This window comes from Bubalus kerabau, chromosome 3, assembly GCF_029407905.1.
Source record: "Bubalus kerabau isolate K-KA32 ecotype Philippines breed swamp buffalo chromosome 3, PCC_UOA_SB_1v2, whole genome shotgun sequence".
Classification (NCBI taxonomy): Eukaryota; Metazoa; Chordata; class Mammalia; order Artiodactyla; family Bovidae; genus Bubalus; species Bubalus kerabau.
Window position 1 is genome coordinate 169,592,709 of NC_073626.1, and position 24,749 is coordinate 169,617,457.

Genomic DNA, 24,749 nt, shown 5'->3' on the forward strand with positions numbered 1-24,749 from the left:
CACAGATTTTAAAAATCTGCTCCTAAGTAATAAACTCAAGGTGCAACTTCAACTAAGTGGGAAGGTATTATGTCGAGAAAAGCGTTTTCTTCAATCTTGCATTTTTCCTTTGTATGTGTTCAGTACTCACAAACGAGAAGTCTTCTTGTGCTCTTTCTAAAAGGTATTGTCTTCTAACTTCACTACATAGAGAAGACACGCATTTTAGCACTCACTCACACCGTCTGTAAATTTTTTGCCCACAGAGTGAGTGGGGCGGCCTTTCCTTCTCCCACTGCTGCTGAGATGGCGGAAATTAGTCGAATTCAGTATGAAATGGAATACACCGAAGGTATTAGTCAGCGAATGAGGGTCCCAGAAAAATTAAAGGTAGCACCACCAAATGCTGACCTGGAACAAGGATTTCAAGAAGGAGTTTCAAACGCTAGTGTGATTATGCAAGTTCCAGAGAGAATTGTGGTAGCAGGTATTTTATATTTGTTCATAAAGTTGTCTGATAAACCTTTATTTTATATATTTTTATGAAAACTTTTGGAACTTTTCAAAATATTTAGAAAAAGGATTGGGGCCCCCTCCAGTATTGTTACCTGGAAAATTCCATGGACAGAGAAGCCTGATGGGCTGTAGTCCATGGAGTTGCAAAGAGTTGGATACAACTAAGCGACTGAGCACACAGAAAAGGGGTTGAGAAATGCAACTTTACGTTTTCTTCAAAAAGTTTATTAATTACCATAGTCTGAAATTTCAAATAGTATTTGTTAATAGTTCAAATAATTATTGAAGTATTATTTACGTACATAAAATGTGTGTAATTTTAAAATGTATAGCCTGATGATTTTCGACAAAAGTTTACTCCTATGTAACTCTACCACAGTCCAGATATAGAACTTTTCATTATCCCACCCTGAACAGTTTTTTATTCAGTTCTTACCCCTCAATTCCTGGCAACCATGATCTCCTTTTTATAACCAGAGATCAGGTTTATCTTTCCCAGAGTTTTGTGTGAATAGAATGATAACACTATATTATATACTCTTGGGTCTGGCTTCTTTTGCTTAGTGTTATGTTTTTGAGAGTCTTCCATATTATTGCTTATATTGATTGTTCTTCCATTTTATTTCTAATACTGTGGATATACCACAATTAGTTTATATATTCACTTGTTGGTGAACATTTGAGTTGTTCCTTTTTTAGTGCTATTAAGAATAAAGCTGCTATGAAGACACGTGTTTTCATATCTCTTAGGAATGAGTTGCTAGATCACATTATATTATGAACAGCTGTCAAACTATTTTTGAAATTCGTTGTACCCTGCTATGTTCCCATCAGTGACATATGAGTGCTCCATTTGCTCCGCATCCTTGCCAGCACTTTGTATTGTTAGCCTTTTTAATTTTAGCTATTCCTGGTGGGTGTGTAGTGGCAAATACATTTGAATAAAACCAGTATCTTTTTAAAAACCTCCCTCCTCTTTATTGTTTTTACTCTCAGGAAATAATGAAGACATTCCATTTTCAAGACCAGCAGATCTTGACCTTATACAGTCAACTCCCTTTAAGCCTCTGGCTCTAAAAACACCACCTCGTGTGCTTACGCTGAGTGAAAGACCACTAGATTTTCTGGATTTAGAAAGACCTGCTCCAACCCCTCAAAATGAAGAAGTAAGTACTAGAGTTTTAACAGTATCTGAATTTGAAATAACATAGACAACAGCAAAAGTGAAAGAAGCGTCTGTTGCTGCTGCTGCTGCTGAGTCACTTCAGTTGTGTCCGACTCTGTGCAACCCCATAGATGGCAGCCCACTAGGCCACTCTGTCCCTGGGATTCTCCAGGCAAGAATACTGGAGTGGGTTGCCATTTCCTTCTCCAATGCATGAAAGTGAAAAGTGAAAGTGAAGTTGCTCAGTCGTGCCCGACTCTTAGCGACCACATAGACTGCAGCCTACTACCAGGCTCCTCCATCCATGGGATTTTCCAGGCAAGAGTACCAGAGTGGGGTGCCATTGCCTTCTCCGGAAAGAGGCATCAAGAGCCTATAAATCATGTCATTAGCAATATGTAGTAATATCCTTCTGCATGAACCATTGATTGCTATAAATTCTAGTTTATAAATACTCAAGATACTGTGCCTTTTTTTTATTTAAATATCATATTTCAGGAAAATGACAATTTTGTGGAAGGCATTAACATTCATTGGGTCTTGAAGGAAGAGCTTTTATGGCTAGGAGTCACTTTAAGCCATACAGAAAATTTGGGAAAATTTAGCATGGGAAAAAATTAACGCATCACTTTGTTATAAGAGCTGTCTGGCAGTTGGCGAAAGCTCTTTTTATCCCCTTGACACTACCTATTCTCTTGCTTGCTCCGAAGTTTCTACTGAGTTAGTTACCGTGTTATGTAAGGTTACTAGCCCTTTTGATCTCAGTATGGCAGTGTATGGACTTACTAAGATGTTGGTAGCGAAGTTCAGATTTTGCCTTTGCTGTTGATTTAGGGCCAGTCTTGTAAAACTCCTTTGCTGTGATTTCTGTAGTTGCCACTTTTTCATTATAATTCCTAAATTCCTATGTTGTCATGATTCTAATAAAAGACAGTATGCGAAGATAAGTTTTTATTGGTAATGAAACTGCCTTTGTCTTTCATCTTTCATATAGTCCTTCCTAAGAGGGTAAATCATGCACATAATCTACAGGAGTGCAGTTTCCCAGTACTAGGTATAGCCTTTTCCTAGGCTGGAAGTTTGTGCTGAGGTGACTCAGATAATATAGGTGCCAGTTTAGACATTCCACATATTTGCTTGATGAAAAGTACTAACTTTGAATCTTCACATGATGAAAAGGCACTGAGGTAAATGCAGCAGGACTATATTTAACAGACATCTTTTAAGCTTTTGTGTAAGAAGGACAGTGAGACACACTTCCTTCACAGTGGTCTGTGTGAGGGAAGGCCCTCTACGGCTGTGAATAGTACTGTCTTGGAATGAGGATTCTGCCGGAAGAGAAACCCTCCCTTTGATATTCCTTTAGTTTTATTTGCCTTCCTATCTTCATGATCCCACGTTTTAGACACTGCTTGGTGTGAATAACCAGCCTGAAAACAAGCTGAGCACTGTCGTGAATGACTATTTTTTGTATTAAAATAATATTTTATTTTAAAATAATAAATAAGTAGCACTTATGTTTTTGTAAATCACCCCCTTTTTTCTGAATGATTAAGGATGAGTGATAGAAAATTTTTTACCAAGATTTCCCTCAGTAGACCTAGATTCTAAGCCTGTGTGGGGTTTACTCCTGCAATAATTATGATATTTAGTCAAATGTGATAAATGTCCAAAGTGTATAGCACTGAAGCGAAAAACTGAGCCTGAGAATGACTTAATTTTGAGGGCCTACTTTGCTGCTTACTAACCACATAACTTTCATCTAGTTGTTTAACTGTTCCAAGGCAAGGCTCATCTCTAAAATAAAGAAGAGAATAATGCCAAGTACATAAGATTATTGAGAGAATTCAGTGTAATAATATGTATAGTATGTTTAGCACATGGTTCTAATTGATGTTAAAAGATCAGTAGGTACAAATATCATTGTTATGAAAGTTAGCATCTTCTGGCAGAAAATATGGAAATAAGTGTCTTATCAACAGATGAATGGATAAAGAAAATGTGAGATACACACAGAGACACACACGAATACAGTGGAACACTACTCAACCATAAAAAATGAAATTTTGCCATTTACAACAGCATGGATGGACTTGAAGGATATTACGCTAAATGAAATAAGTCAGAGAAAGACAAATACTATATGATATTACTTATATGTGGAATCTAAAACATGCAACAAACGAGTGACCGTAACAGAAAAGAAGCAGACACAGATATGGAGAACCAACTAGCGGTTATTAGCGGAGGGGTCGGCATTAAGAATTGGGGAGTGGGAGGTACAAACTATTGGGTGTAAGACAGGCTACCAGGATGTGTTGTACAACACAGGGAATGTAGTCGGCATTCTGTAACAACTATAAATAGAGTGTAACTGTTAAAAATTATATGAAATAAAACGGACCATTATAGGGGAAAATACTAAGGCATCTGAGCTGATTCTTGAGGGAGAGATAAAATCTGAACAAATCTGGAGAACCAGTAAACAAAGACCACATGGACATTGATTTGTCCAAGATTAGTTTTTATATATAAATACCTTCAAGTAATTTTGACTTTTGGTTTAACTGTAAAGAACTCTTGGAGTAGACTCCAAGCCAACTCCTTTTCTGTTTTTGTTTTTTTTTTTTTCTTTTGTTCAGATGGGTAAGTGGTTCATAATCATAACCAAATTTAAACCATGCTTTGAAGTTATGTGCCGCTTAGTATGATTTTAAGTTTTGTTGGCATGAAATACAGGATTTGTTCTGCTCTGACGGTGCTTATACCCTGGTGATCTATTCCCAAGTCTTTTTTAAGAGCATTAATAGATACTGGGTTTGCATTTTTGAGAATGTTAATCTTCAAGTCTGTTGGTTCACATACCAGTTGTCATTTACAATAAAATCTATTTTTTTTTTAAATCATTAAGTTGCCAGACGTGTTTCCAGTAAAAAAAAAAAAAATTTTTTTTAAGCAGAAAAGTTCATGATTACCATTGTTTCAGTTATCTCCTGTGTGTGTGTGTCTATTAGTCACTCAGTCCTGTCCGACTCTTTGTGACCCCCATGGACTGTAGCTTGCCAAGCTCCTCTGTCTATGGAATTCTCCAGGCAAAATACTGGAGTAGGTTGCCATTTTCTTCTCCAGGGGATCTTCCCAAACCAAGGATCGAACCTGGGCTCCCGCATTCCAGGCAGATTCTTTACTGTCTAAGCCACCAGGGAAGCCCCAATTATCTCCTGCTGCCCATTAAACCACCCTAAAGTTAGTGGCTTGAAATAGAAATTGCTTATTTTTCTCATGGATTTTTTCGGTGAGATATTTGCGTCAAGCATAGTGGGGAAAGCTTGTTTCTGTGTATATTATCTGGGCCTAGGCTAGGAAGTCTCAAAGGCTCGGGATGACTCAACAGCTTGAGGCTGCAGTCATCTGAAGGCTTACTCACTCATAGGTCAGTTGATACTAGCTACTGTGTAGACCTCAGCCAGGATTACTGGCTGGTATAACCACACAGAGCCTTTCTGTCTGGCCGCTTGGGTCTTGGTGCTGTAGTTCCAAACAATGAAAGGGGAAAAAAGCAGAAGCCTTAGTGTTGTTTCTAACTTAACCTCAGAAGTCACATTTATCATCTCTGTAGCAGTCACTAGCCCATCTAATTTCAAGGGAAGGAAACATAGATTCATCCTTTAATTCCATCTATTTAATGGAAAGAGATCAATAACATTTTGTACGAAGAGCATGTAAGGTGGAAGATTGTAACTATTTCTAGAATGCTAAAACATTTAAGCATGTGAGATTTTTTTTAGTTTTCAAATATACAGCTACTGCTAAGTCGCTTCAGTCGTGTCCGACTCTGTGCGAACCCACAGACGGCAGCCCACCAGGCTCCCCCATCCCTGGGATTCTCCAGGCAAGAACACTGGAGTGGGTTGCTATTTCCTTCTCCAATGCATGAAAGTGAAAAGTGAAAGTGAAGTCGCTCAGTCGTGTCTGACTCCCAGCGACCCCATGGACTGCAGCCTACCAGGCTCCTTCATCCATGGGATTTGCCAGGCAAGAGTACTGGAGTGGGGTGCCATTGCCTTCTCCATTCAAATATCTAAACTAATCTGAATTTATTTTAACCTCAGAAGCCTTATTTGTAATATTTACAAATCTATCCCATTTCCTATAGTGTAAGTGCCTTGAAAAGCTGTTGTTAATTGTTCGTTAAGTAATGCAAGTATTGATGCTGGGAAAGATTGAGGGCAGGAGGAAAAGGGGATGACAGAGGATGAGATGGTTGGATGGCATCACCGACTCAATGGACATGAGTTCGGGTAAACTCTGGGGGTTGGTGATGGACAGGGAGGCCTGGCGTGCTGTGGTTCATGGGGTCGCAAAGAGTCAGATGGGACTGAACTGAACTGAATGTAAGTATATTGCATAATTATAATAAATAAAAATATTAATAATTGTACCAGCTAAGATTGAGACTTAAAAAAGCAACTAGAAGTCACTATTTTCATAAAGAAGATAAGCATTCCCCAGTTTATCTGCATTATAGTAAGTAGAGGTTTTTTCCTTAACATGCCCTGCATATGATACACACACCGAGTAGCAATTCATGGTTGTGTTATTTTTTAATTTTGTGAGTAGCCTTAGATTAAGGTCCTTTTGATGCTAAGCAACTACTAGACTACTAAGAATATTTTCCATTCCTTTCCCTTTCTTTGTGCCTAACAGATCCGTGCAGTTGGCAGGCTAAAAAGAGAACGCTCTATGAGTGAAAATGCTGTTCGCCAAAATGGACAGCTGGTCAAAACTGACTCCATGTGAGTAGAACCACTAAGCGTTGTATCTCATTCATAAGTTGTCTCTATACACTGCCTGTCCCATCCTTTTCTAAATGATTTACTTACTCTCAAATATTTAGAAAGAAAAAAGGATGAAGTGTATGTTTTATACCTAAGAACCTGAAGAAAAAAGTCATTTACTTCTAATAGTGTTTGCAGTTTATTATGTAATACATTTACATCAGTTTTATATTTTTGTAGTACTCTTTATAACCTTAAATTTGGGGAAAGAAACAAAGCATAAACACTTTGTTAAGGAAACATCTTCATTTTCAGGTTACTTAATTTGTGATTAGATTGTAAAAGGACTAGCCAGCTCTGCTTCTAATGAGCCATGGTAAAGAATATAGCATAAGCAAATGGCATTTTTTTTTGCTTTCCAGGATTATTTTTTTAGCTCTCTTCCTACTGAGTCACAGAATTCTTAGACCCTTTTCTTTTTCTAAAAATTTAAGTACATTGTTTAAAGGACTATTTGTGTAAACCTTTCTTTCTCATTTGGTTACATTATCATACCCTGGTCTTAAAAACTACCCCTTCCATTAGATGTTTTAAATTAGACAAGTCATTTTTGTTGTTTTATTAAAATTGATTGGTTTTTAAAATAAAATATCCCTTTAAAAACTGGTCAGAATTTTTTAAGTTTCAAAGCCATTGGTGATTTAAATTATATAAATTACTGTTTCTTCCTCATTAAATTTTCAACTTTCATACGCTCATTTATCATGAACCTGATTTGATTTCAGGCATCACGTTAATTTCTCTGGGAACTAAGAAAGAATCAGGAGGTGATAATGTCCCTTACAGCTTGCAAATCTAGATAAAAAGCAAGACATTTAAATTTACATGGAAGATAGCATACAGTACAGTTATGCCATTTGTATTAAACCGTATGAAGTTTTAACTTGGGCTTGACTAGAGAATATAGGGACGCAGAAGGGACTTTGATGGGGATTGAGTCTCTCGTTTTTTGCATTAGGTGCAAAGGAGAACTGTAACTGTTTTCATTTCTTGGGGAATCTTGAAATGCTTCCTAAAGTAGTTACATTATTCTGAAGCATAATATAGGAAGATAGAAAGTTTGAAAGAATATATGTCTCCTTCAGGGAAGGCTTATCTGAAAGGTTCAGCCATTTTTAATAATGAAATTTTTTGCGATAATTGTATGTTTTCCTGCAGGTCCATGGCTAGCAGTGATGGCCAATCCATGGAATTCCTTTATCTAGACTATGTTAAAATATGTTACACAAATGGTGAAAAGACTACCTAATTTATGGTGAAGGTAGCTTCTTGATATTTAGAACCCTCTCAGAATGATTAAACGTAGACCTAAGGGCTTTTGTTATTTTCTATTTGTAATATTTTTTAGGGCACCAAAAGTTTCTAATTAACTTTCCTGTTATATAAAGATATTGCTTTTTATTTAGGTCCATGATTACTTTGAAATTTCCCATAATGAAATAAAAATAGGACTATTTTACTATAGCATCACTTTTTTCCCTCGCACAGTATATATTACTGATAGCTAAGTTCAGTTGACAAGAAAGGAAACTGCTCTGCTCTATAATATATAAAGACCAGCCTTGTGAAGCATGAGTTAAGAGTAAATGACTAGTTCATAGATATTTTTGCAGTTACCAGTGATGAAAATTCCTCAGAAAAGATGAGCAAAGTTAGCTAATATTTGAATTATTTTTTTCTTTAAGTCCCTTGAAAGGCATTTTCTACCCCAGTTCCCAGGCCACGAACTAGTACTTGTCCGTGGCCTGTTAGGAACCAGGCCACACAGCAGGAAGTGAGCAAGCCTGCAAAGCTTCTTCTGTATTTACAGCCACTCCCCGTTGGTCACATTACAGCCTGAGCTCCACCTGCTGTCAGATCAGTGATGACGTTAGATTCTCATAGGAGCACAAACACTAACTCTAGCATCAGGCAGAATGTCCTGAGATTGCCGCAAACAGAAATAAAGTGCACAGTAGATGTGATGTGCTTGCATCATCCTGAAACATCCCGCCTCTGCCCCTCTGTCTGTGGAAAAAGTGTTCCATGAAGCCAATCTTTGGTGCCAAAAAGGTTGGGGTCTGCTATTCTAGTTGTTTAATAAAACAGAATCTCATGTTTTAATTTTTGGTTGTAAAAATAGCATGAATATTTAACTATAGAGTTTTTTGCAATAGAATGCTTACCTTCCTTAACCATACTTTTTGTTTTGGTAGTTATGTATGTTACCATGGTAAGATACTTAACCGTCTTTTTATTGATAATGTGACCTTGCCCTTTCTTCTGCTGCTGTTATTAATTTTATTATTTATAATTGTATTCATCTTTAAGTATCTACATTTGATAAACTTTCAAATTTTTGTATAATGAGCAAATTATGTATTCAATGCTGGTAATATGGTAAGGAAGAAACTATTAACATGGGTCAGCTGTATTTTACCTCTACCAAAGTAATTATTGGACTCTTCCTGTCTTTACCTACTTCAGCCTTTCTCTGTGATGTGATCTGATTATGTGTCATTGTGCATGAACGTTTGCCTGCCTCCACCTTATTTTATTCCTTGGATTTAGGAATAGAAGTCCATAGGAGTATAAGAGCAGGTGCGCTGGCCTTGTTCTCTCCCTTACTTTCAAAGAGATAATAGGGCTTATTATTGACATGAAAATGATCAGCAGATTCGTATTTAGCTTTTTTCTTTGTATTATAAAAGCTGAATATGTAAAAGAAGCATAATTATTATTTAAGGTGGCACAGATCAGATTCTGCCCCAAGAAATAAAATTGCAAGGTTCCAGGCACCGATCTCTACACCGGAGTACACGTAAGATTTTATCTGTCTGCTCTGCTTTTCACAATTAGGAGTTGTTTTAATTTTGCAGGCTTATGTGACACTAATACTTTACCAGGTAATTGGCATGTACTGCCCTAATTCTCTTACTGTTTGGCTTTTAAGTACCTCTGTTTCAGGATTTCTCAAGCTGTTATCAAACACTTTATTTTAAAAAAAAAAAAGCTAGATCAACTAAGGAAGTTATATATGATTTGCAGTATAATGGTGAAAGTAGAATGGAATAATTCATACCAAAAATCCTTTCTAGTTCCTTTATTTTGCTTTGGTTGGCATATTAGTTCTCTGTGGATTCAGTTCAACCAGATTCAGTGGCTTCAAATCTTTAAAAAATTTTAGCACACTATCTTTTCTTGTTTATTTTCACTCAGAAGGTGAAAGGAGTCTTAAGTATAACGAGTCATTTAAGTTTTTTTTTAATTCCATATATTAAGGTTTGGAATAATATTTTGAGATCATTAAACCCACTCTTTCTGTGTGTGTGTGATACAGCACGGGATGGGAATGAGTGGCCTCTTAAGGGGAGGGGGCACTTTGGCATGCGGTATGAGATTCAACAGCCAGCGTAGTTCTCAAGGACCAGAAACTGTTCTGACAACCAGTGATTTCTCTCTTAATTCTGATTCTCTTATTTTACTTCTAAGAACTAGTAAATTACCTTAGTGGCAAGAAATTAAACCTTTATCTGTATTTAAAATTTCAAGAGAAATGGTGCAAAATTTGTGATTCAGTGAAAATTTTTTCTTCCCTTTCTGACTGTTTTACCTTTACTATATTTTTGGAAGAGACTGGAGCCTCACCAAAGAGATTATCCTCACAGTTTGAGAAACACTATTCCTATGAAAACCCGTGGAAAAAAGAGGTGTTTTACTTTGGACTTACGTTATAATAAAAGTTATGCCAAGTCAATTTTCATTTAAATTTGAGTTCTAACATTGGCTTGTGTTTATTCAACACTCGCATAGTAAGAGTTCATATAGGCATGAGAGAGAGCTATTACTAATGAAATAATATGACAAACATAAGTACATTCTTCAAAATTTCCTTACTTTTATAAAAGAAAAAGGTAAAGCTGAGATTTTGCCATTTTGTAACGTTACTAGGATGAATTTGTCATCAACATGCATTTTTATTAAATCACTAATACTATAACATATGCTTGAATAATCTCAGTGCCTTTGCAATACGTTTACTTATTTTTCACAGGAATTCATGTGTCAAAAAAAAAAACCAAAGTCACTCCACTTTGGGTGGGTGGGCAGAGATGAAACTCAGCTCTGAAAGCACTGTTTCCTGTCATGGTTAATAACCCCGGTGCCGGGCATCCCAGCTAGCATCAGGCCTATCACTAACACGGGGCTTATTCTTTTTTTGTTCTTAGATTTGTTTATTTTTAAAGAGACTCGCAAGACTGCTTAAAGCTTTGAAAAGAAAGAATTGCTAGACTCTTTCTTCTAATTCGTGTAGCTATGGTCATCTTATGATTTAATCATTCAGTTCAACTGTAGATAGAAATAGATTAACCATTAAGGGCATTTAATCTGTACGTATACTGCCCAAACTGGTCATCAGTGTATGAAATACTTCCTACTCTGATTTTGCTGTTTATGAAACGTTGTTTATGAAAAGTTAAGTTTCTTAACTAATCTTTGAAACTTTTGAGAAAAAGTTTTCTTTTGGAAACAACCTGAAATCCAAATATGTTTTTGATGTTAACCTTTGATGAAATATCTTTATTAGCATTAATGAGGAGAAGACAATGGCACCCCACTCCAGTACTCTTGCCTGGAAAATCGCATGGACGGAGGAGCCTGGTGGGCTGCAGTCCATGGGGTCACTAAGAGTCAGACATGACTGAGCGACTTCACTTTCACTTTTCACTTTCATGCATTGGGGAAGGAAATGGCAATCCACTCCAGTGTTCTTGCCTGGAGAATCCCAGGGATGGCGGAGCCTGGTGGGCTGCCGTCTGGGGGTTCGCACAGAGTCGGACACGACTGAAGCGACTTAGCAGCAGCAGCAGCATTAATTAAGACTTAACTTTAATTTTATCTTTCTACATTAGTATGTTTCTTATTAAGTTACCATTGAGGACTGTGTATGGTTTTTTTCCACTTAGTACCATATTCTAATTTTATGATCGTAGAATCTTAGAATTGAAGGTGATCTTACAGACTTTTTAAAACTCAGTCTTCTGTGCATTCCAGCTGAAGAATGCTTTGCAGTTAATCTGAAAATAATTTATGCTTGATGACCTGATTTCCCGTGTATGGACAGGAAACACTTGTACTTTTAGAATTTAGATAAACAATTCCTATTGCTTATTTCTGACAAAGTGAGTTTACTCCAAGGAAGCCTTCTTTCCTTTTGAATTCTGATGGGCAAAAATCCATCAAAGTTTTTTCATGGATTTGGATTCAGTTTGTTGGCATTTTTGCTCTAATATTATAATTCTAAGTAGTGATCATTATACTTTATATAACCCACTCCAGTACTCTTGTCTGGAGAATCCCAGGGACAGAGGAGCCTAGTGGGCTGCCATCTATGGTGTCTCACAGAGTCAGACACGATTGAAGCGATGTAGCAGCAGCAGCATAGACTTTATATAGGTAGCTCATTTATATACTATTTCAAATTGGTATATGCAGTGTTCAGTTTAAGCCCCAGAATATGAAGACAAAAGCTTCAATTATGTCAGTAGATATTGTCCTGAATAGTCTTTTAAAACTTGGTTAAGTCAGTTTAGCTAGGTATGATGGTGTTGCTGTTAAGAACCGTGTCAGATGGGTGCCTGTTTATGTTGATGAAGAACTGGCCATTTTATTCCTGCCTCTGGTCACACTTTTCTAACATGAATTGAGTCTGTTTTCTTAGAAGGAGCAAAAACTTCAGGTATTCTCTGTGCTGCCTGAAGAGAATGTTGAGTACAAGCCTAGTACCTAGACTTTGAGTCCCAGATATACTGTTTCTTTTACTCTTTTTGGATAGCCAGTTTGGGTTCTGCCAAGTACCATGGATCAGTTGGTATTTATTGTTGTTGATAAGCTATATGTATTCCAGAAGATTCCTAGTCTGTGGACAGATGTTTCAGGTGACCATCCATGAGTCTGCATCTGAAAACTTGCATTTATCTTGAAACCATGAGGCTTCATTCATATGGTGAATCAGCCCTGACAGATTTTCTCAGTATGCCAATATTTGGCTTAAATCTCTCTTTAAGTAGTCTTTAGAAAACATGGTTTTCATGTATTTTGTACTTTTTGCTTTGGATCATCAAGACATTGAAAGTTATTCACAAAATTGTGGAGAAGATTTTGTTTTTAATTTTCTGGGACTCGGGGAATGATATTAGATGACAGTTACCCTTTAAAAAATTATCTTACTCATTTCTTGGTTCCCAAAAATATTAAGTAAGAAAAGATTACATGGATCAAAGTACAATCTTTTATCTTTCAGTTGTTCACTATCTTCTCCTTTTGGTATACACCTTCACTCTTTTGTATATAATATGCAAGGATGAGGCTTAGTCTAAGGTGTTCTTGCCCTGACACTGAGAAAAATTATTGAGCCCACATCCCATAGCTCTTATTGTAACAAAACATCTTATTGTAACAAATTGGATGCCAAGTCCTTAAATCAGTTAAATACCTCATATAACTTAAATCAGTTAAATACCTCATACCCCATAGCTCTCTTATTGTAGCAAAACATCTTATTGTAACAAATTAGATGCCAAGTCCTTAAATCAGTTAAATGCCTCATATTGCTGATCATGCTCTAAAATTAGTTCTCTGAAAATAAGAATCCAGATTAGAACTGTAAAATCTCTTCATTGAAATGTGCTTAGCTTTTAGGAGAAACTGTAAGTGGAACCAAAGACATTGTAAGTCTCAACTCACACATAAAAGAATGACCAAGATTATTGTCACTGAGAAACCAAAAAATGATCATTTAACCTACATCTGGATAATTTAAGAAGTATCCTTGCCTTTTCAGTGTATTCACAGAATTGTTCATTTAGCCAGGGAACGTATGCTTTAATTGAGTAATCAAAATGCTTTTTGTTAGCTTTCTGAAACTTTGGTTCATCTTTAAATTTACTCGTCATAAACTAATTGCTTCATTGTCTTTGTGAAGTATTTGAAATTGGCGTTTTCACGGAATCCCTTTCGTTTTATGCATGTAAACTTTGCCTGACACCTGTATCCTGAAATTCCCTATCTTACTCTTCTGATCATCTATCTGTAAGCTGCAGTGCCATGTGGTTTGTTAGAGGCTCGGGTTTACACTAAGAACGCTGTTTCTCCAGAGCCGGGGGTTGCAGATGCTCTGCCGTAGTTCTCCTCCCTCTTAAAGTTGTCCTTTCACATTCAGTCTGTTTAATTTGATGCTTAAAGCCTCACAGTTACAGATGCTTCATGGTAGCTGGGTTTTAAAAAAACCACAGAAACAATTGAACATGTTTATTAACTTATTTGGCCTGACTCTTTTGGGGGAAAATGAAGGGTGGGGGAAATGGGCAAGAAAACTAAGCCAATTTTTAAAATATGGGTGTTTTGGGAAAATGTTGAGCTGGGGTTTTACAAAAATCTGACATGAGTGTTTTTCTCTTCGTTTGCTGTGCTTGTGTGAACAGCGTGACACCGTCGCCACCGCAGGTTCGGGTTTGCCCTCCCCGTATGCTACCTGAAGATGGAGCTAATCTTTCCTCTGCTCGTGGCATTTTGTCGCTTATCCAGTCTTCCACTCGTAGGGCTTACCAGCAGATCTTGGATGTGCTGGATGAAAATCGCAGGTGATTAGCCATCACTGACTCTTGTCAACTTTTCTGCATTATTTTTTGGCTCCTTATTAGTGGACTGTGGTGTCTTCCTTTTGTGTTTGCACCTTTGTCTCCTTCTCAGATGCAATGATTTAAAGAGCTTGCTTTGCTTTCTTTTAATTTGAAATTATTGTCCAAAATTCACATTTCAGAAGATTCTGTTAGCTTCTCTTCAGTCGAGGTATGGCGGGAGGGGGTGGGATACAGTTAATAACTATCTATACATGGGAAATATAGATTTTTTTTTCCCCCAAGACCTTGCTGAGCTGTTCTAAGTACTTGATTCCATTTTGGATATGCTGAGGGGTACTTCTGGATCCAGTGTGGGATGTTGGGCTGAATTGTACTCATTTTTGTTAGTAAGTCTTTAATCATTTATGATACTAATGTGGTTGGATTAGTAAGCAAATCTGAGAAGATGATCAGTGTAGCTGCCAGGGCTTTTTTTTTTTTTTCCTTTCCTCTTCACTAGAGATTTCTAAGCCTGTGCTAAAAATCCCAGGTGCTGTTGTCTTTTTATTAATAATACTGATTGTTCTCAGTTTGGATGGCGTGTCTCACTTTTGAATGTCTCCAGGTAAAATCACTAGTAGTATACCTAGAATTGTTCATTCAAATGAATTTTTTGCCATTATTTAAAATACCTTTTTCTCCTTGCTTCATTAGTAGATAGTGTTTTAAAAAGATGAAATTTGAGAGCTTTTTGGCAGAATGTGAGGAAAGTACAGTCAATTTCACTTCAACTCTAAACATTTTATGTAGTAATAACTCTGTTGAATCAGTGCTTGAATTTGCATAATCATTTTATTAGGCTGTTAACTTTGCTTTTTGAAGAATTCCCAATAAATTAAGCAGGCCTTTCCAGTAAACCTTTCTTTCCTTTGGAACTGACATGTCTCGTGACTTGCTCTGAACCAACCTTTGCTTATTACCTGCTCTTGAGCCTCACACAAGCCCCAGGTGTTTCACCATCCTTGATGAACACCCGTCGTTCCACTGAACTAGGGTTCCTTGCCAGAGTTCCCATACATGTGGGCCCAGGGACTTAAAGCCGTACTAGAAAGAGCATAACAGAGAAAGCTCATGGCAGGGGCAAAATTGCATCAATGTGTACATGTATTCATGTATAGGTGTGGGTATGTGTGGGTGTATATATATACATATTATGAATATATATATGTGTGTATATATATCCCTCCCTAAGGGTTTAGAGTCCCTCTTACACTCTTTAAAGCTTCAAGGACTATATTAGATTATAAGAAGCATCATGGTTTAGAACAAAAAGCTTGGATTAAAGGGATTGGATTTATTCTTGGTCCACCACACTGAGTAATTAGCCACATGCTGACCTTGGACAAATTGCCTAGCTTCTCTGGGCCTTGTTTTCTTCATCTGTTAAAACTAATATTACCTAGTTTTCTGGATTCTTGTGAGGACTCTTCTTTCCTCCCCTGTCTTTATTTTAAGATATAAAGATGGCCTCAAATTTTTTGTTTAGTGTCATGAGAGATACTTAAAAAGTTATTGAATATAAAGTACCTGGCACTTGACTAGTATTTCCAAATGCCTGTTTTCTTCTCCCTCCCTAACATAGATTTATTCTTTACCAGGTGTCCTCTTTAACTTTTTAATTGTAATAGGTCCTTAGAAGAGGCTAGATTATTAGGTCAAATTCTATTATATCAAATGCTATTACAGTGAAAATATATGAATGGGAAGGATGTTTTATAAATCCTATATAGATGACAAAGATCCGTCCCCCTGCATACACACAGCTCAGTGCAGTATATGGAAAAATAGTTGGATTTTTTTTTAATCCATAATGGAACAGTTTTGCCTTAAATTCAAAAGTATAAAATAAGAAATTTTATTAATTGTAAAATTTGCTTTATATTCTTTTATTTATGAAAAATTATTTTGAGCTATAAGTGATTTTTTTTTAATTGAAATAAATTGATAATTTTAAAATTCCCTTTTCTGGGAAGGAAGTATTTTTCTTATTCACTTAAGTGAGATTTTTAAAAAATTCATAAAGTAGTTGTGGTAATAATTCTTTGCTCCTGTATGTATACCTTGGAACCTGGAAGAGTGGATTATCATTAGTATTATTGGTTGCTTTCAACTTGAAAGGTTTTTTTTCCCCCAATGTATTTACTAATCTAAGTGTTATGCAAGATTTAATCAGAGTTGTAGATGTCAAATTAGTTTTTATTTCTACTAGGAGAACTGTCTAGCTTGACTTATCAGATACAAGAAATAGGAATGTGAAATTTGGATAATGTTCTACTTGCATGACTATTAAATAATATTGCATATAAAGTTTGAAGTGCTTTTATGTTTCTTGCTCTGTACATCTTTTTTTTCTTTCCTGTTTTTTATTCCTGGCTGTTATGCTAATGCAGTGTCTTATCTTTGGTCTTAAGCCATCGCATTAGATACATTTAATAAAATTAGAACTGTTTGACAGAAAGAATGAAAAAAACCTTTCTGCCTGTTTTATTATCATAAAATAATGCGTTTTTGCAGTTGCTTGGCATAAGAACTATTTTTAGTTTATACTCAGGGTCACTGTTAAAAGGTTTGTGTATTTTGTTTTTGTTTTCTCGTCTTGAGAACTTATATGACCCAAAACCAAGTTCAACGTAAAAACAAAGTTAAATTCTAGGTATACATTAGAAAAGTTTACTTACATAGGTCAGTGCTGTGCATTTGGAAAACTGAGGTAGAAGAAAAAAAATTTACCAAAACATCTGAAATAGCAAGTACCAGGTGTGTTCTTTGGATTTAAAAATGCTGTTTAGTCCTTGCTAGTTAGGAAATGCTCACATCTCCTGACACCTTCTAGAGCTCTGTATCTCACTCTCCAATACAAAATATTAATGTTTAAAAAAAGGAACTTAGTACCTCTGAAAGAACACTATTTAAGTACTCAGATTAGTCATGCTAAGCATGCTTAAGTTTTATACTTGAGGGACTTCCCTGACAGTCCAGTAATTAAGACTCCACTCTTGACTTACAGCTGCTGGGGACATAGGTTCGAGCCCTGGTCAAGGAACTAATACCCCACATATTGCTCAAGCACAGTCCAAAAAAAGAAGGGGCTTGATTATTTCTGGCTTTGATTTAATAGAAAAAGAAGCCAATCTGTAAATAATTTATATTTTTTGCAAGTATCCATGTAAATACATTACTTGGAAAACCTAGAAATGCAGAGTTGCAGTTGAGACAGTATCTGTTATTTATAATTTATCTTTTTTAAAAAAACATGTAATTCCTGGTACATCTACCTTGCTTACTTACTGTAGCAGTTTCCATGTTGTTGTTGTTTTTTAGCAAAAAACATTCTACTAAGACCATTTATTTACTTAAAAATGTTGATATACAAGTTAATACTGGAAGAGTCTTGAATCTCATTCCCATTTACCACTTTAATTACAAAACATATTTTCAAACCTAAAAAGATATTTTAATATATTAAATCTTATTTTCAAACTTAAAATGATTCTTTAATGTATTAAGTCATATTTACAGTAGAAAGTGGTACTTGAATAAAGTTTCTAACTTTGCCAAACACCTGTCTAATTTACTTTTATATTATATGTGTCAATTGCCAGTGTGAGAAGACAAAATGAAATACGTTGTGGAAGGTAAAGACTGTGTTATTTTCTGGCTCTGCATTATAAAAGGGAAATCTCTGCGGTGGAATGTGTTGGATGTGGCAGATCCTTTTGAGCATATGCTTGAATGTTTTAAAAAAGCTTTAGGTAGCACACAGCAGTGGCTTCACTTTTAACCTTTCTCACATTAATGTGATATAGGATCGGAAAGTAACTTTTCCTGATGTCACAGAATAAATGAATTAGTAGGATGGGGTGAGTTAAAAAACCTGCCTCAGGCATTATGATTTCTTACCGTTCTTTAGCCAACAAAGTAAAGTCTAATATCTGACTCAAAAGTCCCTTCCCCTCTAGGTTCTATAAATTTCTTTAAGCACCAGTAGTGCCTTTAGGAAACATACAACCTAAGCATGAAGATTTTCTCTTATAAACTGATTTGACATAAAATAGTGGTCTATATTGTAACAAAAATTCTACAGCTGTGCAACTTACAGAAAAAAAAGTAGTAGCATTTGGTGTTTCCTCTAAGAATTGTGTTGATACTTAAATTCAGGTAAAACCTGATCAGCCTGTAGGGAATGAGACAATTCAAAATAAAATAATAATTCTTCAAATCCTTAATGTGGCTTCTGCACCCCAACCTCCTTTCTCTGGTTATAAGTATTGCTGATTACTTTTGGGGGAGTTGACCAGTGACCACATAGAGCCTTTGTTTCCTGATTTAAAAAGTAAAATTTATTGAAAAGGTTACCTCTTACCGGTAGAGAACTAATTGTCCTCTAGAATCAAAGTGTGTACTCAGTGAAAATCCCCACAAAGTTTTGCAGTGCACCTTAGTCTTCGTTTCCAGCAGCCCTGTATGTCACTCCTGGTTGCCTCTCGGGATCAGACGCACACATTCAGTTGCACTTCCTGTGATGTGCTGTATTATGCCTCGAGACCTGTCCCCGACCTCCTCAGCTCCAGAACTGAACTCCAATTCTGCTCTTGGGAGCTGAGCGTTTGTGTGAGACCTGGCTGTATTAAGATATGAAGCACTAAGCAAAATTAATGAGGTGGAGGCAAGGAATTGTGGGAAGTGGGAGTCACTTCAGATTTTTAGCTTTCGAGATAGCTGTTGATACCAGATGAGCAGCCATTACCATGCAGGTCTACTAACCAGTTCTTGACATACTTCTAAAGTTGCTGATGGTTTTTTTTTTTTCCAACTCAAAGAGAGGAGTTACACGTTTGGAACAGAATTAGTAGGATGTCAAGTATGAGCACCAAAAAATTATTTTATATGTTGGTGCTATTTTGTTACGAAAATAAGAGGTTCCCTTTGTTTTCTAACTCATTGTAAAATGCTCAATTCATGAAAGTCATAACATGGAGGACAGCGAGACAAAGATACGTCAAGTATTTGAAATATATTGTATTGAAACATACAATATAATCCTATTTGACATTTATTTGTCTTATTTTTGCTTTTATTTTATTACTCTCTGTTTCCTGATTCTGTCTTGTGCCTTCTCCTGCAAAAACCTGCCTTAGACCTGTGTTGCGTGGTGGGTCTGCTGCCGCCACTTCTAATCCTCATCATGACAACGTCAGGTAAACTCTGAGACTTTGTAATTACCAGGGTGAACAGTTGGTTGAATGTGTTTTATTTTGCCGGATGTAATGCATGCAGTAGCCACGCCTTTAGATTATAGCTTTAACTTCTAGAGTTTTCTGTAGGTGGACCCCCTGCTTTTCTCTAAGAACAGTCTAATCATTTGTGACATTTGGCCAAGAAAGTATAAAGAAAAAGTTATAATACATTACCACGTGAACATCTAAGACAGTGTATTTAAACACAGTTTTAATGGACGATCATACTAGTACACAGAAAAAAAGAATCTTAAACCTTGCTTTATGTGCATTATGTTAATTGTTGCCTGAGGTTCTGTCCAGCATTTCCTTTTTAGTTGTTAAGTGTCTATAATGTCACTTCGTCACTTTCACTGTATAGATAAACTTGTCTGTAAAGCAGCATTTTAAATTGGGGAAATTAGGATTGACAGCCTGAGAAGTTAAATGTTTAGAAAGAGAATTTAGTTTTTAAGCATTTTTGTCATCTGTTGATGAAGCTTTTCTCTCTTATTTTGTTGCTTTCACTTTGAGTTATGCTTAGCCTAAAGTAGGTATTTCTTCCTGTCGTGCACAAGGACAGATAGAATGGCACATACTAATACTTAAGGTTCTCAAGTACCCAAAATCTCATTTCCCAAGTTGTATGGTTAGAAAAAAAATGGTTGATACAATAATGATACCATTACTTTAATTTTTTCAGAGCCAATTTCATTTTAAGCAAAATCTGCAGCAGTAGATTTCAAACTGGCAGCATTATTTCAATGATGAGAGGAAGCAAGCTGGCACCATTCATCTTCAGGCAGAAGAGGGAAGCATGGGTTTCTCATTAATACTAAATTCTGATTGAAAAATTGAAAAATATGTCCTTAGGAGTCCCATTCCACTCAACTGACTAGTTTATTTTTACATTATTAACAAGTTTTTCCTTGTACATGTCTCATAAATTTGTGATCCTTTTATTTTTCTGTTATTTTCAGCCAGTGATCTGACTTAGAATTTCTTACAGATATTTTAGGTCTGATAAATACATGTTTGGGTTAAAACACACATGTTTTAAGTTGAATTATACAGGTAGAGGCTTTTGCATATCCTTAGATTTCTTAGCAAATGAAGATTTCCTTTACAGATATTTATAGATATTTAAAACTATAGTTAGTTCAGAATGTAAGTTGTGGGGAGTTCCTTTCAGTTACAGTTCATTTCTCTGCATTCAGTCTGGGTCCGTTTACCTTTGAAGCAGTTGCTTCTGTTGTTTGATTCCCCCCCCCCCCAATTATTTATTCTCATATATGACCTCACAGAAATAGAAAACTTTTATTTTGAGGATAAAGTGTAGAGAAGAGGAGTCTTCAGCCTTTATTTTTTTTCCACTAACCATTTAATAATTCTGCTTAATGTTAAGAGGAATTCAGATGTTTGTAAACCCATAGTTCTAGCACCTACTGACTTGGTAGCTTACTTCTCTACCCAGTGCAGTTATTCTCAGTATTCCAGTATGTTTGCTCTATTCTCATGACGCAAAGGGCAGATCACCTACTGACTTGGTGGCTTACTTCTCTACCTGATGCAGTTACTGTCAGTATTCCAGTATATTTGCTCTATTCCCCCATAAAGGAAAGGGCAGATTAGGAGAAAGTAAGTTAACTTAGCCATAAAAGGAGTATTTAGAGATCATTCTAGGTTATCTGAAGTCAGTACACACCAAGTGTCATTGACACCACAACCTATATAATTCTAACCAGTGTTCAGAGTGATGGCACTGCAGGATTGTAAAATTAAAAATTGTTTCACATTATTTATTAAAGTGTTTTTGAATTATATTCAGTAGCATTTATAGCAAAAGGATTTTCTAAATAGACTTGTCTTTAATATGTCTGAATGAAAAATATAATTCTCTTCATACTCCTTTGTACCCCTTTGTATGGTAATGTGCTTTTTGTTATGGGGACTTGCTTAAAGTATTAAAAACATGATGTATGTGCCAACTCTAGATTACATAGGAGTAACTTTTAAATATGATTTATTTATAATCTGCTCATTCAGAAAAGTTAATGAACTGTTTTATTGAACTAGCCATACAGAATTAAATAGACTGTACATGTGTGAAGTGAATTATCAGGTATGTAAATTGTATCTTAAAATATATTTTAAAAGTGGAAGTCGAGGCAAAGAGGAATAATAGCATTTGTATGTTTCTCAGTAGTTGATTGTCACTTATTTAAAAATCATTGCCCCTTTAGAAGTAACTGCATTTGAACAAGAAGAACTTTTTAATGTTTTCTCGAGAGTTTGTCTTAGTGGCCTTCCAGCATTATTTTATACACAGCTCCTTAATTACGGTACTTAAATTCTGGATCTGAATGTAGTGGCAAAGTGTGTTCAGGTTATTTTAGAACTGCTTCTCTGGAGATACAGGAGAGATTAGATAATTGGAAATAAGTGAAGAGTAGAAATGGCAAGAGGGGAAGTAGAAGAGAAGAGATGGAGAAATAAAAAATGATCAGTCTTACGCTTTTAGCTGGAGTTTGTTTACTTTGTGTTCCCTGCCAGTGAGTCTCAGCAGGGACTTCTGAGCAGATTGACAGCTCTCAGATCTTTTCAACCAGGTATCCTTTTTTAACACTGCAAATCTCTCTGAGTTGAAGTGTCTACTTATTTATGTCCTTAGTCAGGGTTTCTTCTCTTTCTCTGACCTTCAAGACACTTTCTCAGGATTCTAGATAGTTGTTCCCTTAAGCTCTTCTCTTTATTAATACCCATTCAGATTGATAAATGTTTTAATAATTTGTACTGTTAAATACCAGTCTTTATAACAGTCCTCTGAACATTACATAATATGTTATGTGACTTGCAAGGTACTTTTAGTTCTGTTCTAATATTAAATCATGTTTTATTTCTCAGGTATGGCATTTCAAATATAGATGCAATGATTGAAGGAACTTCAGAAGACATGACAGTTGTAGATGCAGCTTCATTAAGACGACAGGTATTTAATGTACCAAACAGCATGTGACCCTAAATTCCATTCATGTTACATGTAAAGTGGTAGTTCCTAACATTTTATCCATTTTATCAGTTTTCTCTCCATTGTAACCCATGAATTAAAATACTTTCTCTATCAAACTATTTATTAAACTGTAATTGATATTCCCATTTTGATTAAAGATATATTAAATCATAGTTTACAGGTTTTCATCATCATAAAACAGTATTACCAAAATGGATTGATGTAATTCTAGCCAGCAGCACAGGGTATTAACATTTTAAGCATATCTATACAGCTGTATATTGCTCTGAAGCTGGGATAACCCTTCAGAGTTGGAGCAAGGAACCTGGGCCTTTAACGCCATCACAAACCAGTTGTGGGATGCACACTGTCTTCATAAGGGAGCGTGAACTTGGAAGACAGTTGTTCGGCCCAGGGCTGCTCATAATAAGGACCAACAGCCAGGAACAGTGCTGTTGACCAGTGACACTCCTGGCGGGTGGAGAATTAGCATTTTAGTCCTGAAGGGCCTGGGTGGCAAATCACAGGGCCCACTCCAGTAGGTTAATACATGGGGCCCTCTGAGTAACTTAGAGAAAGCATAAAGCAGTTAAAGCGGGTTAAATAGGAAAAACTGAAGCTGAGTGACAGAAGCTCTTAAGAGAATTTAATGAATTTAAGCTGTCATGGGTAACATTTTTTTCCTTATATACAACTTTCTTTTTGGGCGCCGAATAAAACTTCTCATGTTTGTAATAATTCTTTTGAGAAATTAAACTACTTAATAAGAATCTGAATGAATCATGCATTAAAGCTTCTATTCGTTTTTTGATGTTGTTTTTCACTCAGATAATCAAACTAAATAGACGTCTACAACTTCTGGAAGAGGAGAACAAAGAACGGGCTAAAAGAGAAATGGTCATGTATTCAATTACTGTAGCATTCTGGCTGCTTAATAGCTGGCTCTGGTTTCGCCGCTAGAGGTAACCTCAGCTCTCAGAAATATTGTCTCAACAGCTGGAAATATAAAGAATTTGCAAACTTCTTTGTTTTCTGTCTTTGCATTGTATGCCGTTTCACAGTCCACGCCCTGAAAATGTATTTCTCCCAGAAAGGAGGGGGAAGGACTTACATTTGCAGAAGTAAAGGTATATTCTGTCACTTGACTGTATTTACTTTTAACCAGTCCCGCCATAACACCTACTTAAAATTCACACTTTGCATGTTTTGTAAATAGGATCTAGTTGGTTTTTTTTTTTTAAGGAATTTTTTTTTTTGCCTCTTCAGTCTGCACCACTAATTCTGAGTGTGAGAAAGTGTATAGAAAATGGGTTTAGCAAAATGTCTGTAAAGGAAAAATAGTACTTCATTTTGTCCTATTTGTAGTGATTTCTCAAACCCTATTAGATTAAACAATTTAGTTAATAGATATTTTTGCATCCACATTCCAACATTAACACTACTGAAGTCCTGGTCTGGTGTCAGATTTAATAAAATCAAGCCACCCCATGTTTCATGATCACCTCCAATATAATAATTCCTAACATTTTCAGCGGTTTATCTAAAATGTGGGCAAAAATGTGCATTTTTATTTTTATTTTGCAGATGGTTTTCTATAAAGTACATTTTTACTAAGTCTGTGTGTGAATGATTTAAAAAACTACAGAATAAGGTACAAATGTGGTGTATTTAATAAACTGTGAACCAAAGCTGGATTTGTCTGTTGAAAGATTTTATTTCATCATATTGTGCTGTGTGCTATATTCCATGGCATATTTCTTTATATGCACCTAAGTCTTCCCATGTCTGGAGCGACTAGTACAGTTAATGACATGGCAGGTAGCTAGTCGGATCTTCGTCCTGGTAGTGGTAGACACTGGTTTTGTTACAGCTGTTTTTCTAATATGTAGTGTCTATAAAGTGATTCAGATAGAAACACCGTCAGTTCTGTTGCTTTTTCCTTTGTGTTTAGCTGATGTTCTAAATTTCATGAGATTAAAAGCATCAAGGAAACCAAGTGCTGGGAGCCTTTAGTTTCCAAACTGTTTTTTTTCCTTTTTTTTTTTGGTTCAGAAATGGATAGAATTTTACTTAGGTACAGCATTCGCCATACATCTTCAGTATCTTTCTACCAAGGCAGTGAGTTTTGAGAAAGGCAATTAGGGGAAATTCCTTAAAGGTGTATTCAACTGTTCTTTTCTTGCTTCTTCCATGTCCTTCAAAAAATACTTGGAGAAGGGATTCTTTTCTTTAATTCTTAGGGTTTATCATGAGTTTGGTGACAGTTGTTTTTTTACCCATGAAAGTCTTCTGACTTTCATATTAATAATATCCTTGTGATATCATTCATTATAGCAATTCTCTTTATATGTATATCTCAAGGTA

At 36.0% G+C, this 24,749-nt stretch overlaps 1 protein-coding gene across 11 annotated transcripts in view; it reads left to right on the forward strand.

Moving 5' to 3' along the window:
* The window catches only part of MFF (mitochondrial fission factor), a 29,094-nt gene extending 5,015 nt beyond the window's left edge, over positions 1-24,079 (forward strand). For 3 of the 11 annotated variants that reach the window (XM_055573641.1, XM_055573636.1, XM_055573640.1), the window contains 9 exons: positions 246-466; positions 1,492-1,661; positions 6,368-6,456; positions 9,224-9,298; positions 13,962-14,120; positions 17,762-17,794; positions 19,298-19,357; positions 22,280-22,364; positions 23,214-24,079. In XM_055573641.1, coding sequence (XP_055429616.1) covers positions 286-466; positions 1,492-1,661; positions 6,368-6,456; positions 9,224-9,298; positions 13,962-14,120; positions 17,762-17,794; positions 19,298-19,357; positions 22,280-22,364; positions 23,214-23,345 — 984 coding nt within the window. In that variant the 5' untranslated portion in view covers positions 246-285 and the 3' untranslated portion in view covers positions 23,346-24,079. Of the gene's footprint in view, positions 1-245; positions 467-1,491; positions 1,662-6,367; positions 6,457-9,223; positions 9,299-13,961; positions 14,121-17,761; positions 17,795-19,297; positions 19,358-22,279; positions 22,365-23,213 lie in introns of those variants that run through there. The other 8 variants (XM_055573637.1, XM_055573638.1, XM_055573642.1 and 5 more) reach the window with 8 other exon arrangements.
* Positions 24,080-24,749: the final 670 nt, after the last annotated feature.